The following is a 13,941-nucleotide window of genomic DNA, read 5'->3' as shown; positions in this document are numbered from 1 at the left end:
GGAGGAATAAGAGAAAGTCTCAGCCCTCAAAGAATTATAAAGCTAAGAAACAACAGCAACAGCTAAAATTTATGTAACACTCTTAGGTTTACAAAGCACTTTATTTCATTTTATTTTATCCCTATAATAAATCTGTAAAATCAGTACTTTTATTATCCCCATTTTACAATTGAGCATATTAGGATATTTTAATAGGTACTCTTAATTAAAAAGACAAAGAAAAAATAATTTTGTCATTGAAAGAATTTAGTTTCTATTAAGTGATATATCATGAATATACCATAATAACAACAGCAAGAGCTGCTCCCTGAGTCTGAAGGAGGAAGTTTGCAGAAAGACAAAGATTCCAGAAGGCAGAGATAAAGGAGCATATTCTAAGTCTGGAGAAATAGTTTGTAAAACAGTGATAAGAGAGAGAATTTCACAAAACAAGTTGTATTTTAATTTGGATGGAATATAAAAGGCTGGAAAAGTAAGTTGAAGTCAGGTTATATAATTGACATTTTATACTAGTGTCTATAAAAGCCACATTTTTGAATAGAAGAATGAGATGTTCAGAACAATGCTTTAAGAAGATTATTTTGGAAACAGTGGAGGATGTATTAGAAAAAGGGGAGACTGGAAATAGGGATACCAGTTTAGGAATCTTTTAACATTAATCTGGGTGAGAGTCAATGAATATCCGAATTCAGGGTTTGGCTATATAAGTGGAGAGAATGCTATAGATTCAAGAGGTTTTTCAGAAAGTAGAATGAACAAAATTGGTGGCTGATTTGATATAGGAACTATTAAGGATAGACAAAAGTCAATGATCTGGTTTATCAAACTGCATGACTGGTAAAATAGAAAGAGATAATTTTGGGAGATAGATGGCTTTAGGGGAAATTATAGTTTCAGATATGAATATCAAATTTGGAATAGGAATTAAACATCCTGATAGAGATTTCCAAAGGCATTTAGCAACTTAGGACAAGAATTAAGAAGAGAAATTAGGTCTAGATAAGAGATTATAGAGAGAGAAGAAAAGAGGACTCAGCTCAACCCTTGACTTGGTTACTTCTACTTAGGAGATATATAGGGATCCAGAAAATGAACTTAAAGATTATTTATTACGAATAGATGAAGAACTATGAGAAAGTCATAATTCAAAAGTCAAGGGAAGAGGGAGTTTTCAGTAAGAATGAATGGAGGGGGAACAGTTATCAAAAACTTGGCTTTGATAAGAAGATAGCCATTTCTTTCTCAGAGAATAGAGGACAGATTTAGAGGTATGGAATAAGGGGATGAAGGCAAAGTCATGTGTTGAGAGAAATTAGTTATGGGCTCTTGAAGAAGGAGAGGGTTTGGAATAGCAGAGAGCAGTCAAGGAAGTTAGGCAAGGAAGAATAAAAAGGATTGCTCTGTGATACAATGAGGACTCATTGGAGATGACACAACTTTATCATGGCAGCAAGATTGATTAGCTATGGGACTTGAAGTTAGGAATATCTGAGTTTGAATTCTGTGTCATATAGTTACTAACCAGTTGCTATTTGTGGTAATAGTAATGGCTTGTTCAGACAAGCCATTGAACATCTCTATCATCTCAATTTCTTGATATTTAAATTAAGCATCATAATAGCAATCTCAAAGTAATTTCCTGAGCATCTAATGAACAAATGCATATAAATAGCTTTGCAAAAAATCTCAAATGCTATATAAATGGTATCTGTTATGAGGAGGAGGAGGAAGAGAGGATGATAATGGTAATAATGGCCCTAGTCAGCATGATTGTCAGACTTTTCCAACAGAATTCAGCAGTTTAATATCAATGGTGATAAGTAACTGAAGGTGCGACTATAGAGATAAGAAGACAAAGTTGATGGTGTAAAGTTGAATCATTCAACCCTAGTGTCAGATTTGTGACAAATAAAAAGTAAGAATATAACAGGGATATGCACTGGAAAACATAGAGATTGTTGGGTACTGAGGTGGTAGAAAAGTTTTAGGATAAGTGACTTTCAGTGGAAGAGATTCAAGGGCAAGAGGTTATGGAACTAAAATTGGAATTTCTAAATTCAACATCATAGAGAAGGTACAGTTTTGGTTATTGAAGGTTGAAGGATGATTGATACTTGTTTAGGTTGCTGAAATGGAATGAAGATGGAGTTCATGGGAGTTGAGGTTGATGAGAGAATTTGAGGATGTATCAGTCCTTAAGTATCAGGTTCTCTATAAATAAAGAAAGACAATGAGTCAGGCATTGAGTTTCTTTAAATATATATTATAGCAGAACAGAACTAAACAAAATTATATAGAGGGATGGAATAAACCTAATAGGAAGAAAAGTCACAGAATGATAACAGCGAAGGAAGTATCTAGAGGTGAAAATGTCTGTGTCTTCATTAGGAAAGAAAATCACAGAACAAGAATTTTAGAATTGTTAAAAGAAAACTTAGCAATTATCTAGTCTAATTCATTTCTGGTAAAGATTTTCCTCCATAACATATATCTCAATTGGCTATCTAACTTATGCACATTAATGTACATTTAATTTTAAGTATTAAAATATTAAGCTTATATGCTACATAATATTTAAGTCCTCCAAGTATAGTAAAAATAGATCAAGAAGCTTTCTATTTTACAAAATGATTTGGGCTAAATAAAGAATTACACAAAATGAAATGTGTGTTAAATTTACATATAACTCTGTGCTTATAAATTTCTGGGGCTTCCAGAAATTGGTGTCTGTCTTTTCTAAGCAACATTCTATTTTCATACCTATTTACAGTCTTAAATCATATTCATAAGCTGACTCAAATAGCAAGACCACATTTTCTTTTAACATCTTTTCATTTCTGTAATAACTGAATTTCAAAATTTCCAAGTTCAATTTGAAATCTCACATTGAATTATTGCTTTTTTGTCGAGTGAATAAGACTAAGTGGGTTGTCTTCAAATGTATGTTAGTTATTCATTTAGAAGTAAGAGACTGAATCTCTCCCACTTTAAAAAGTTCTATTAATTGAGCAGCTATTTATGTTAAACTGAAATTTGCCTCTTATTGGTACTGCGTATGCCTTCTTGATGACATGAGAATTAACTATCTATTTACTTACAATTGACTCTAATGTTTTTTAATTTTGTTCTACCAGATCTCATTTTGAAAGATCTCTTTCTTCCAGATCCTCAGGACAAAAAAAAAAAGACCTGGAATTCTTAGTTTCTAGTTCTAGCTTTGACAAAAAAGTGCCATCATTATATGATCATCTATTTATATCAGTGTCCTCATTTGTAAAATCAGTATATGCTTTATATGGTTGTGAGGATAAAATGAGATATATTAAAGTGCTTTGAAAATCTTGAAGTGTTTAATAAATGCTGTTTGTAGCTACTATTACTATTGCTACATATTACTGAAACTTTAGTATTCAGCTTCTTCATATTTAAAATGGAAATGAACTCTGCTACATTCTTGTTAGAGATTTGAGGCTCATTATTGCAAAAATTTTTCAGTGGTTTGAACATCCAGGATTTTTTAACTGCTGCCTTCAGTGGGAGTCATTTTTGCAATAATTCAGGGGTTAGAAAATACCATTCATTAATCTTGATTTGGGGCTCTTCTGGTAGAAACTTTAGCATTCATCTGGTCTATTTTCTCATTTTGCAGAAGAAAAAATGAATAAAGAGGTATAAGATCATCGAGATAAGTAGTAATGTGTCTGAGTAGTAGTAACTCAGGTGTATAGGACCGTAAAACTATAGGTCATCCATCAACTTCAACCAAGTTGGGAAGATGTGAGATCAATATACATATATGTATCAGAATAATCTGGATAACCCAGAGGAAGGGAAAAGAAAGGATGATGTGGAAACCCTATGGATATGAACCAAATTTCATAGCAAATCCTTCCCTATACTCCTTTTATATATATATAGATATATATATCTATTGATTGTTGTTTGATTGGAGCTGTTGATTGGAGCATTCCTGGTACTTCAGGTTTATAAGACTTTAGACTTTTCTTCAAGAATTTCACATCATATCATGAATGTCCTTTATCTAGAACCCCATTTTTTCCCCTGCTACACTTAAGTTATCAGTGAGTTTTAAACAAGAGTGCTATTTAAAAACAATAGCTCAAATTTTAGAAAGCAGTTAATTTGTAAAGCACCCTCTTCACAAGAACCCCAGGAACTCAGAACTACATATATTACTATCTTTATTTTATAGAGGAGGAAAGTGAAATTCAAAGACTGAAAAATTTTTAAACGAGGCCATTGGTAGAATTGTGTTAAGTGCCAGGTCATCAGCCATTTGTAATGGATGAATGATCCCTGGTGCTATTCTCTGGTATTGTACTATTTTGATCAGTCATGACATCATTGAATACATTTTTGAGCAGAGGGACCATTACAGCACATACTAGACATAGTCTAGCACTAACAGTGTCCTTAACCAGTTCTTCGCAAAGTTCAAAGAGAAAAAAAGAACAAGCAATATTTTAAATCCCTATGGGAGAACTTAGATCATATAAGGGGAAACTAAGAATCTTATCAGTATACCAGTCAGCTATGATGTTTGATCATCTTTATGAGGGGACACATTTGAACTTTTCTCAAATGTATGTATTTATCTCCCCTTAGGGATAGCATATTTATCGCTTTACCCTGCATGATTAGTCAATAGATGCTTTCCTGCTCAGGTAAGAAGTCAAGTACTATCCTACTTTTTGTGGATCAAATTCACTTTTTTTCCATTCAGTATCTGACTGGCTTGTATCATATCTCTAAATATGTGTGACGGTGGAAAAATCACTTTTCTCCTTTGTAAGTCAATGTACTTTGAGGTAATAATCTGTTAAAGTGCTTAGCATAGAGTGTGTCATAGTGGGCACTCAATAAATGTTTTTTTTTTCCTTCCTTTTCTCATCTGTGAAGTGAAGGGGGATAACTAAGTGATTTCTGACTCTTTTTCTAACTCTTATGTTCAAAGCTTCTGTGATCAATGTAGAATAGTAGTAGTAGTAGTAGTAGTAGTAGTAGTAGTAGTAGTAGTAGTAGTAGTAAAAGTAGCTAACATTTATCAAGTTCTTACTAAATGTCAAGCACTATGCTGAGCCCTTTACAGTTGTTATCCCATTTGACCCTAACAGCAACCCTGGGAGGTAAGTGCTGTTTTTATTCTCATTTTACAATTAAGGAAATTGAGGTAAATGGAGGGTAAATAATTTATCCAAGATCACACAGCAAGTAAGTCTGAGGCTAGGTATAATTTTAGGAATATAAATTATCTGGTCCATCATCTTCATTTTTATGGGTAAGAAAACTGAGCCTCAAAGCAGTTAAGTGAGAACACTAAAATCACTCCTACTGACTATTTTTTGTGGATCAAATTTACTTTTTTCCATTCAGTATCTGACTGGCTCGTTTCATACCTCTGAATCTGTGTAACTGTGGAAAAATCACTTTTCTTCTTTGGCTACACATGCCATATGTGAAAGGTTCAGTCAGGACAGGGGCCTTCATCTGAACTTGCATCAGGATAAATAGGATAGCCCAGAATCATTGTTCAGAGGATCATAAGAGATTTCAGTTATCCTATGTATCCCTAAAGGCTTAGTCTTAGATTTATATTTTACAGACACTCTCCTTAGCTGGATATGTCCAGATTTACCTATATGAAAACTTTGGATTTTGGAACATATCCTTAAGGATAGTACACCATAATTTCCATTCATTTGTTCACATTTAAATAAGAATAGGATCTCCTATCACACTAAGGATGTAGCAAAATACCTTTTGATACTTTGTTCAGGAATCAGCAGCTATATAATTGCATGCCACTTACCAGGTAGTTTCTGCGAAGAGAAGCACTATCAAGTCTATCACCCCCTCAGATTCCCTGCCCCTATTCTTGTCTTCAGCTGTTTTTCATAGTACATTCAAATATTCAATAGATTCCAAATAGACTCAAATGATATGATCTCTTCTGTAAGAAAAATATTATAAAGGAAGTTTATAGTTTGATATTAGAAATGGAACAATCAGAAGAGAAGACAGGAAAGTTGATCATAAATAATGAGGATAAAAGAGCCAAGAAACTATAAGACATGATGAATTCAATAGAGATGAATTCTGATAGAGTTCTGATGTGGCCTTTAAAGCATTAATGATAGGCAAGTAGAGAGTGAGCTCTTTTGAAATAAAATTGTATTAAACCAGATAACAGAAATTGCCATACATGATTTTCCCCAAGTCAAAATAAAATTTATTTTCTGTTTTTGAATAAAATCTCTGATTCTTAAATGGAAAATGATGCCAACATATATTTGAAGCTAAGCTCAGCAAAAAGAATATGTTGGAGGCAAGGGAAATTGGCAAATGAGAATGGGGTTTATTGTATTCCCATGTAGCTAAAAATCTCACATGGTTTCAAAGCAGAGGGTAGAGGTTTAGTTATTTGGGTGACTTTCCTATTTATAACAATGATCATAGTCTCATAAAGCATCTTTTTGAGATATTATTATAGATCTTAGACAATGTGATTCATCACTTTATTTTTTTCATTTTTTTCTCTATCAATCTTCTTAGGAAGTATAGAACAAAAATAACAATTATTTCAAATGTAAGATAGTTGAGTATTACTAAGAGAGTACCTACATTTCCTCAATAAGTTTAAATTAAGATTCCTGAGTCAATAGTGACTCGTTATCTTTAAATTTTTTTTTGGATAAAGAGAGTACTGAGTCACAAGAGATGAACAGAATTCATCAATTCAATACAGATGGATAGAAGGTGTATCCTTCAAATTATTAGTAAGCTTGTTTTCAATTCCCTCAAAACTTCTAAAATACATAATTAAAGTAGTAATTATTGAGTATTTAGCAAGGGAATAATATAATAATATATAATATAAATAATAATCATTACTAAGGTCAGTGGATTTGGAAGAATGAATAATAGATTATGCCATGGTAATATTATTTTCTTCTTTTTATGATAAGTGAGAAGAATGCTGTTGTTATAAAATACCTAGATTTCATCATGATATTCAAGTCTCTCATGAAATACTTGTGGACAAACTAGAGAGAAATAGAAATTATGTAATAGGGTGTATTTAGAACTATTTCAATGATTGTAGTTCCATAGAAATGTTGCTTCTTGGATTTATATCAACATAGGTATGGAGCATGTATTTAAAAAAGTTTCTCTCTTTTCTGTTCTTGTCTCTCTTTTGTAGGGAATAGCCAGTCAAATGATTAATAAACCATTTTAACAGCGATTTGGATGAACTTATAGGTGACATGTTTGTGAACTGCATGTCACATGAATTTAGGAGATTAAGCTGACACATTAGATTATAGCATTGAGAATTTTTAAAAAGTCTTAGCATGCTAGAATGAAAAGTGAGAACTACAAACATTTCAAGAGCTTTTTGGGGAGAAGAGGGATTATACTTGCTTTAATATGCCCCTTAGGACAAAACTAAAATGAAAATTGAAGAGAGACAGATCTTTAGTTGATGTACACAAAATTTTCTGAGTAATTAAAGATATCAAAAATTGGAAGGAAGGAAGAAAGAAAGGAAAAAAGAAAAGAAAGAGGAAGGAAGGCAGGAAGGAAGGAAGGAAGGAAAAGAAAGAAGGAAGGAAGGAAAAAAAGAAAGAAGGAAGGAAGGAAGGAAGGGGGACAGGAAGAACTAAAAAGGTACTAATTATGAAAGTCTTTTAATCCATGTACAAATATTCATTTAATTGTTGGCTTAAATATGATTTAATCTTATACTGCAAGCAACAAGAAATATTATTTTTCAAAATATTTAAAATATGAAAGTCTTTGAAGAACAAAAACAAAAACCATTTTCAATTATTTTTCTCATGATACTTCTTTGTTAAAGAGTTTGTGGCAATTCTTTGTTCAGACGAGGGAAATATTAAATAAAGCAACCTTGTTTCAATGTATTCAGTATAATAACCCAATATATTTTCATCATTAATAACAAGATGACAAACATATTTGAAATCCATAATGTTAGTACTTAGTATGCTATGAGAAGAAGAGGAAAGGTTCCTTGAAAAGATAAACTTGGGGAGAATAGTTGGGTCTGTTTTTGAATGCAAAATCAAAATCATCGAGGGATCATTTTCAAGATGTCTGTAAGTGGGGAAAAAAGTGAAAGAGTCTCTGCCTTTAAAGATTTACATTTATTCAAGAAGATATTCAATAAGGAAATATACACTTGCAGAGCCAGGCCTTATAGACAAAGGTAGGAGAGATTCTTTCCCATATATCTTATTGATGCCAGATATAGATACTAAATTCCGCCATGTCTAAGGTCTGCAAACTATTGATGAAACTTAGAAACCTAGACCATGAATTCCTGTCAAATATTCTGGGCAACATCTTTATGAAACCGTTCCTGCCTATTGCAGGCCTTAAAGTTGGCACCCTTCTCTGAACATTTACATTCTGTACTATAAAATTCATCATCTAATTACATACTGTCTTATTTTGTTTCTGATTGCTTCATGAGAATAAATTCTGTCTCTTCATATAGACTGTAAGTGCTTCAAAGGATGAAGACTATCTTCTTCTCATCCAGATGCCTCTGCAATATGGCTGAGCATGGGGTTGGGCTGCTAAGTATATGCTAATTGATGCTGACTGCTGACTGAGGCATTTGTGAGTGAAAAGCCATATTTTGGGTGAAAAACTCCAGAGATTCAATCAGGAACAAATTCTCACCTACTACCTCCTATTGTGAAACATTGATACTTCATTCACTTTATGCTGGGAAGTGACCTGGCTTGCTCATTCCAAAGCTTGCTCCGTAGAACTACTTCTATGGTCACATCAAGTTGTCCTGGCCAACAAGTGCTGATTGCTTAATCAGTACATCTGTGATTTGTAATTATGTTCCTGTGGATGTTCCCTCCACCAATAAAAATTATAATTTTTCTACAACTAAATATATTTGGCACAGTGCAGATGAAAAATGAGAGATGGCCACATTGAACTTCTAGATGCTCTACTCTGTCCTAGCATTCTGTGATAAAATTGGAAAATTGCAGGGTGTCTGCTTCAGGTCCATAATGCTTCCATTCTTGATCATGGCTGTATGTATATGTGTGTAGTCGTGACCTCTAAGAAGGTATGTAGCATGGCATTCAGTGTGGACCCTCTCTGAAGGAGACCCAAGGAACACAATCACATTTTACCTTTGGTTTTTGTTTTTATGTCTTTCAGAGATCGATCAAGGGAGCTGTGGGGACCCCGGTGTGCCAGCCTACGGTCGAAGGGAAGGCTCGAGGTTTCGACATGGAGACACTCTGAAGTTTGAATGCCAGCCTGCATTTGAGTTGGTGGGACAGAAGGCAATTACCTGCCAAAAGAATAATCAGTGGTCAGCTAAGAAGCCAGGCTGTGTTTGTAAGTGACCAGTGAGGTTGGGATGTTTAATGTATGGATGAAAAATAGAAAAGTTCTGGATTAGCCCCCTTCTTGTTTCTGATCTTTCTTCATCCATAAGACACTCTCTAGGCATTATTAACAAGATTGTTTCTCCATTAGTTATCCTCTTAGCTTTTCTCCAGGCTTCAGTCCTCCTATTATTTGGCAGTTGTTTTATTCTTTATCTTGTAGCATTGGTGATGGTGGTGTTGGATTGAAGCATCAATTCTGAATCACTGATGACTGAACTAGTAGGGAGAGCTGAAAAAAGAAAACATATGTCGCATTCTTAATTTCTATCAGCGATGACCACATTGACTTGCCATTGGAGGCTTCTGACTTTTTGGCCATAACCATGTCAAGAACACTTGGCAGCTTGTTGGAAAACCTTTCTCTGAGTACCCTTCAAGATGGAATTCTCCATCTACCAACAAGGTGACCTAATAAAACTGGCAAGTTAGCATTAACCCAACACCAAATTATTACTGCTTTGGGTCTGTGGCCAGCATAAGGAATCATTTCTGAAGATAAAATTTAGAGGGAGACAAATCTTGCTTATGTTGTAGAAAGAAAAGTTTTGGTTTGGAAATATACTTTCCCCTCTTCCATTTGTTTTCCCAAGCCTGTTATGATGACTACATACTGGGGAGCCACAATTAAAAAAAAATGTACCTTTGGGTTTCCTGAGAGAATACAGGGAGAGAGAAAAGCTGTGTGATGTTTATACAAACATTTGAATACTTCAGATGTCAATACATTTCAAGTTTTATGGACATCCATAATTTGGTTTATCAATATTTCATCCAGTTAGGATCAAAAGTTAATTAGAAACATTTCTATGATGACCTGTTTTGGGGAAAGGGATGATGATTATGGTGCACTGGATCTTTTTAGGTCATGTATATGTCTTGAGAAATCAGAAGCATCTATAAAGATGGAATATTTCAGTTGCACAAAGATTAAGGATGTTTCTTCCCTCCTTCCACCTGTTTCACATAGTATTAGGGTGGGGGCTGCTGTGATTGACATGCACAAAAGGAGGGATTCATGGCCAGCTGTTTGTTGTGAGAACTGGGTCTTTGTCTTTTCTGTGATTTTATTTCCCTTTAACTCACACACGCCATGATTTTTTATGTTGAACCTCAAACCACCTTCTCTAGTCTTACATATCTTTCAGTTTGATTGCTAAGAGCCATAAATGAGTCTGGCACAGTATTTATGTTGAACTTCACACCACCTTCTCTAGTCTTACATATCCTTCTGTTTGATTGCTAAAATACACAAGTAAGTCAGGCTGTGGGCTGATTGTAATTTGGCCACTGGGGGATGGGCATAGGTGATGCTGATGGAGTATTGGTATAGTGGTCATGGACTTAACTTTGGATGGCTTGGACTTTTCATTCTTATCCTTATAGGTGGCAGAGATATAATCATAGGAGGATTTGCAAAGCCTTGAAACCTTTCTTACCCTGAAGTTTTTTTTTTCCCCATGAGATGAAAGTTGCCTGTGGCTAACAAGTTCCTAGCTTTTCTCATGAGGGTTGGGTCAGCTTGCAATAATTATGTTAAATTTCCATGTTAGGACGGCGTTTTAGTAAGTTTGAGGGATTGGCATAGCATCTTTCTTGTTAATATATTTGTATCATTATATTCTTTCCACAGAGGACCAGGGCTATCTATTAGGATAGGGGTTTGGTGAGACAAATTAAAAGGCAGAGGTTTGACAGAGCAGCCTCAGTTTCAAATAGAAAGAAGGGTTCTTGGAATTCATAGTCTGAGGTGGAGATAATATGTCATCAACTATTTACAGACAAGCTATGGAAAGGACAAATAGTAAGTAGTCATTGGTATTGACCTTTTGGTGTTGGAATTATAAGGACTTAGGAAAACTTTCCAGGTGGGATTTTAGCTGGGACTTGAAGGAATTCAGGAGGTAGAGATGAAGAGGTAAAGAATTTCAGGCATAGGGGACAGCCAGGGGAGATGTCTGGTGTCAGAAGACACAGTGCCATATGAGAAATAGCAAAGGGAAGCAGTGTCATTGAATGGCAGAGCACATAGAAGAGTGTAAGGTAGAAGATTAGAAATAAGGGAATATATTCTCCAATTGATAAGTGGCCAAAGGATATAAACAGACAATTTTCAGATGACAAAATTAAAGCCATCTATAGACACATGAAAAAATGTTCTAAGTCATTATTGATTAGAGAAATGCAAATTAAAACATCTCTGAGGTACCACCTCACACTTCTCAGATTGGCTAAGATGACATGAAAAGATAATGATAAATGTTGGAGGGGATGTGGAAAAACTGGGACACTAATGCACTGGTGATGGAGTTGTGAAATGATCTAACCATTGTGGAAAGCAATCTGGAATTCTGCCCAAAAGGCTATCAAACTGTTCATACCCTTTGACCCAGCAGTGCCATTACGGGGTCTATATAAGGAAATCATAAAGGACGGAAAAGGATCCACATGTTTAAAAACGTTTGTAGCAGCTTTTTTTGTGGTAGCAAAGAACTGGGAAATTAGTAGATACCCATCAACTGGGGAATGGCTGAACAAATTGTGGTACATGAAGATTAATGGAATACTATTGTTCTATAAAAATGGTGAACAAGCTTATTTTAGAAAAGTCTAGAAAGATTTACATGAATTGATGCTGAGCAAAACAAGCAGAACCAGGAATACATTGTACACAATGGCAGCAAGAATGTGTAAGGATCAAATCTGGGCATGGTTCTTTTCAGTGATTCAGTGATCCAAAGCAATCCCAATAGATTTTGGATAGAAAATGTCATTTGCATCCAGAAAAGAAATGTAAATTAACAATGCTATGTTCACTTCTTTTTTCTGTTTTTTTTTTATTTTTCCCATGGTTTTTTCCCCTCTTATACAATTTTTTCTCTACCAACATGATTCATAAAGCAATGTGTGTATTAAAAATAAATAAACTTATTACAATAAAAATAAAACTCATTGGCGTGTTAGGAAAAAAAAGAAAAGAGGACATAGGTTTTGAAGGACTTTGAATATCACTTGAACACCAAACAATGGATTTTATGTTTGATTCTGGGGGTGATGGAGAAAGACTAGAATTTATTGAGTGGAGGAGAGTGACATGGTTGGACATGGGTGGATGAATGCAAGATAGAGCAAAACAGGAAGAGAAACTCATGGCAGGCAGACCAATAAGCCAGCTATTGTGAAAGTCCGGGCACAAAGAGATAAACCTATACCGGGGGGTGGCAGTGCCAGAGAAGGGAGAAGGAGGTAAATTAAGAAATATTGTAAAGGTGAAATTGTCAGGAATTGATACATAGAAGTGAGAGATGATGAGAAATTGAGGATGACACTTGGACTATGAGGTTAGAAAGATGATGCTACCCTTAGCAGTATATGAGAAGTTTAGAAGGGTAGAAAGATTGGGGATAAGATAATGAGAAACCTTTTGGATGTATTGAGTACAAAAATATCCAAAGGATGTGCATTTTGAGATGTCCAGTAGGCTGTTGGAGATATGAGACTGAAGGTCAAGAAAGATGTTAGGGCTGGATAAATAATTTGAGAATCATCGGTATAAAGACAATTTTAGTTTCAAATAAATGCTGAAGTTTCTTTTAATATGTATAATAGTTGACATTATTTTCCTGTTTTCCTGGACTAGTCTGTTCCTACCCACAACCTGATCCTCCAAGACGTCCTCTTGTCTTGTTTATGGGACCCCTTCCTGCTTGTGTAAAACGGAAACATCATTCATTCTTGCTTCCTTCATTTGTCTTCTGTTCTGAACTACTATCAGGAAAAGGAGAGAAACATTTCATTTATTAACTTTTTTTTTTTGGTACCTTCTCCTGAGACCTGAGTTCAAATACAGACATTAAATTGCTGTGAAATCTTGGGCAAGCCATTTAATCTCTATTAGCTTCCTTTTCCTCAATTGTAAAATGAAGATGTGAGGATCAAATGAGATAGTATTTATAAAGTATTTAACACCATCTAGCACATACGTGCTTTAAAACATTTTTATTTCCTCCTTCTTCATTACCTGAATGATTATCAAATTTTATATTCTATCTTGCATCCCTTGATTCTGAATCCCCAATTGTCATTGTTCAGACTCATTCTTCATCCCCTACTACCTGCTTTCTTATTCTGCCTCTCTTAAATTATCTCACTTTAAATGTATCCAGTCCTTCTAAGGAGTTCTCTGGAATGCTTTCTCTGTAAGTAACAAACTTGCTTTCATCTTAAGTCTTTTTTCTTCATAATTCTTTTATCTTCTGGCTCTTACTGAGACTTGCTTTCCCAGACTGTCTTATTACCATAGTTAAGGCAACCAGAATGTTCTCAGGCTGCCTTGATTAGCATCTTTAAGATAGTTATGATGGAAATCCAGACTTTCCCAGGCTGCCTTTGTTAATATCTTGTCAGCAGTCTCAACATCTCAATATACATCCTTGTTCTCCCCTTTAGTTCCCTTCCTCCTCCAAGAAACCCCCAAGGT

General features: G+C 34.7%; 1 protein-coding gene across 1 annotated transcript in view; it reads left to right on the top strand.

The window, feature by feature from the left end:
- Positions 1-13,941, top strand: part of CSMD2 (CUB and Sushi multiple domains 2) — a 994,819-nt gene that overhangs the window by 640,277 nt on the left and 340,601 nt on the right. Inside the window, exon 13 of the mRNA XM_031962095.1 lies at positions 9,229-9,411. Coding sequence (XP_031817955.1) covers positions 9,229-9,411 — 183 coding nt within the window. The remainder of the gene's footprint in view (positions 1-9,228; positions 9,412-13,941) is intronic.

Source organism: Sarcophilus harrisii, chromosome 3 (assembly GCF_902635505.1).
Source record: "Sarcophilus harrisii chromosome 3, mSarHar1.11, whole genome shotgun sequence".
In the NCBI taxonomy this organism is placed as follows: domain Eukaryota; kingdom Metazoa; phylum Chordata; class Mammalia; order Dasyuromorphia; family Dasyuridae; genus Sarcophilus; species Sarcophilus harrisii.
The sequence above is the reverse complement of the archived record's forward strand: the minus strand, read 5'-3'. Positions and strand labels throughout refer to the sequence as shown.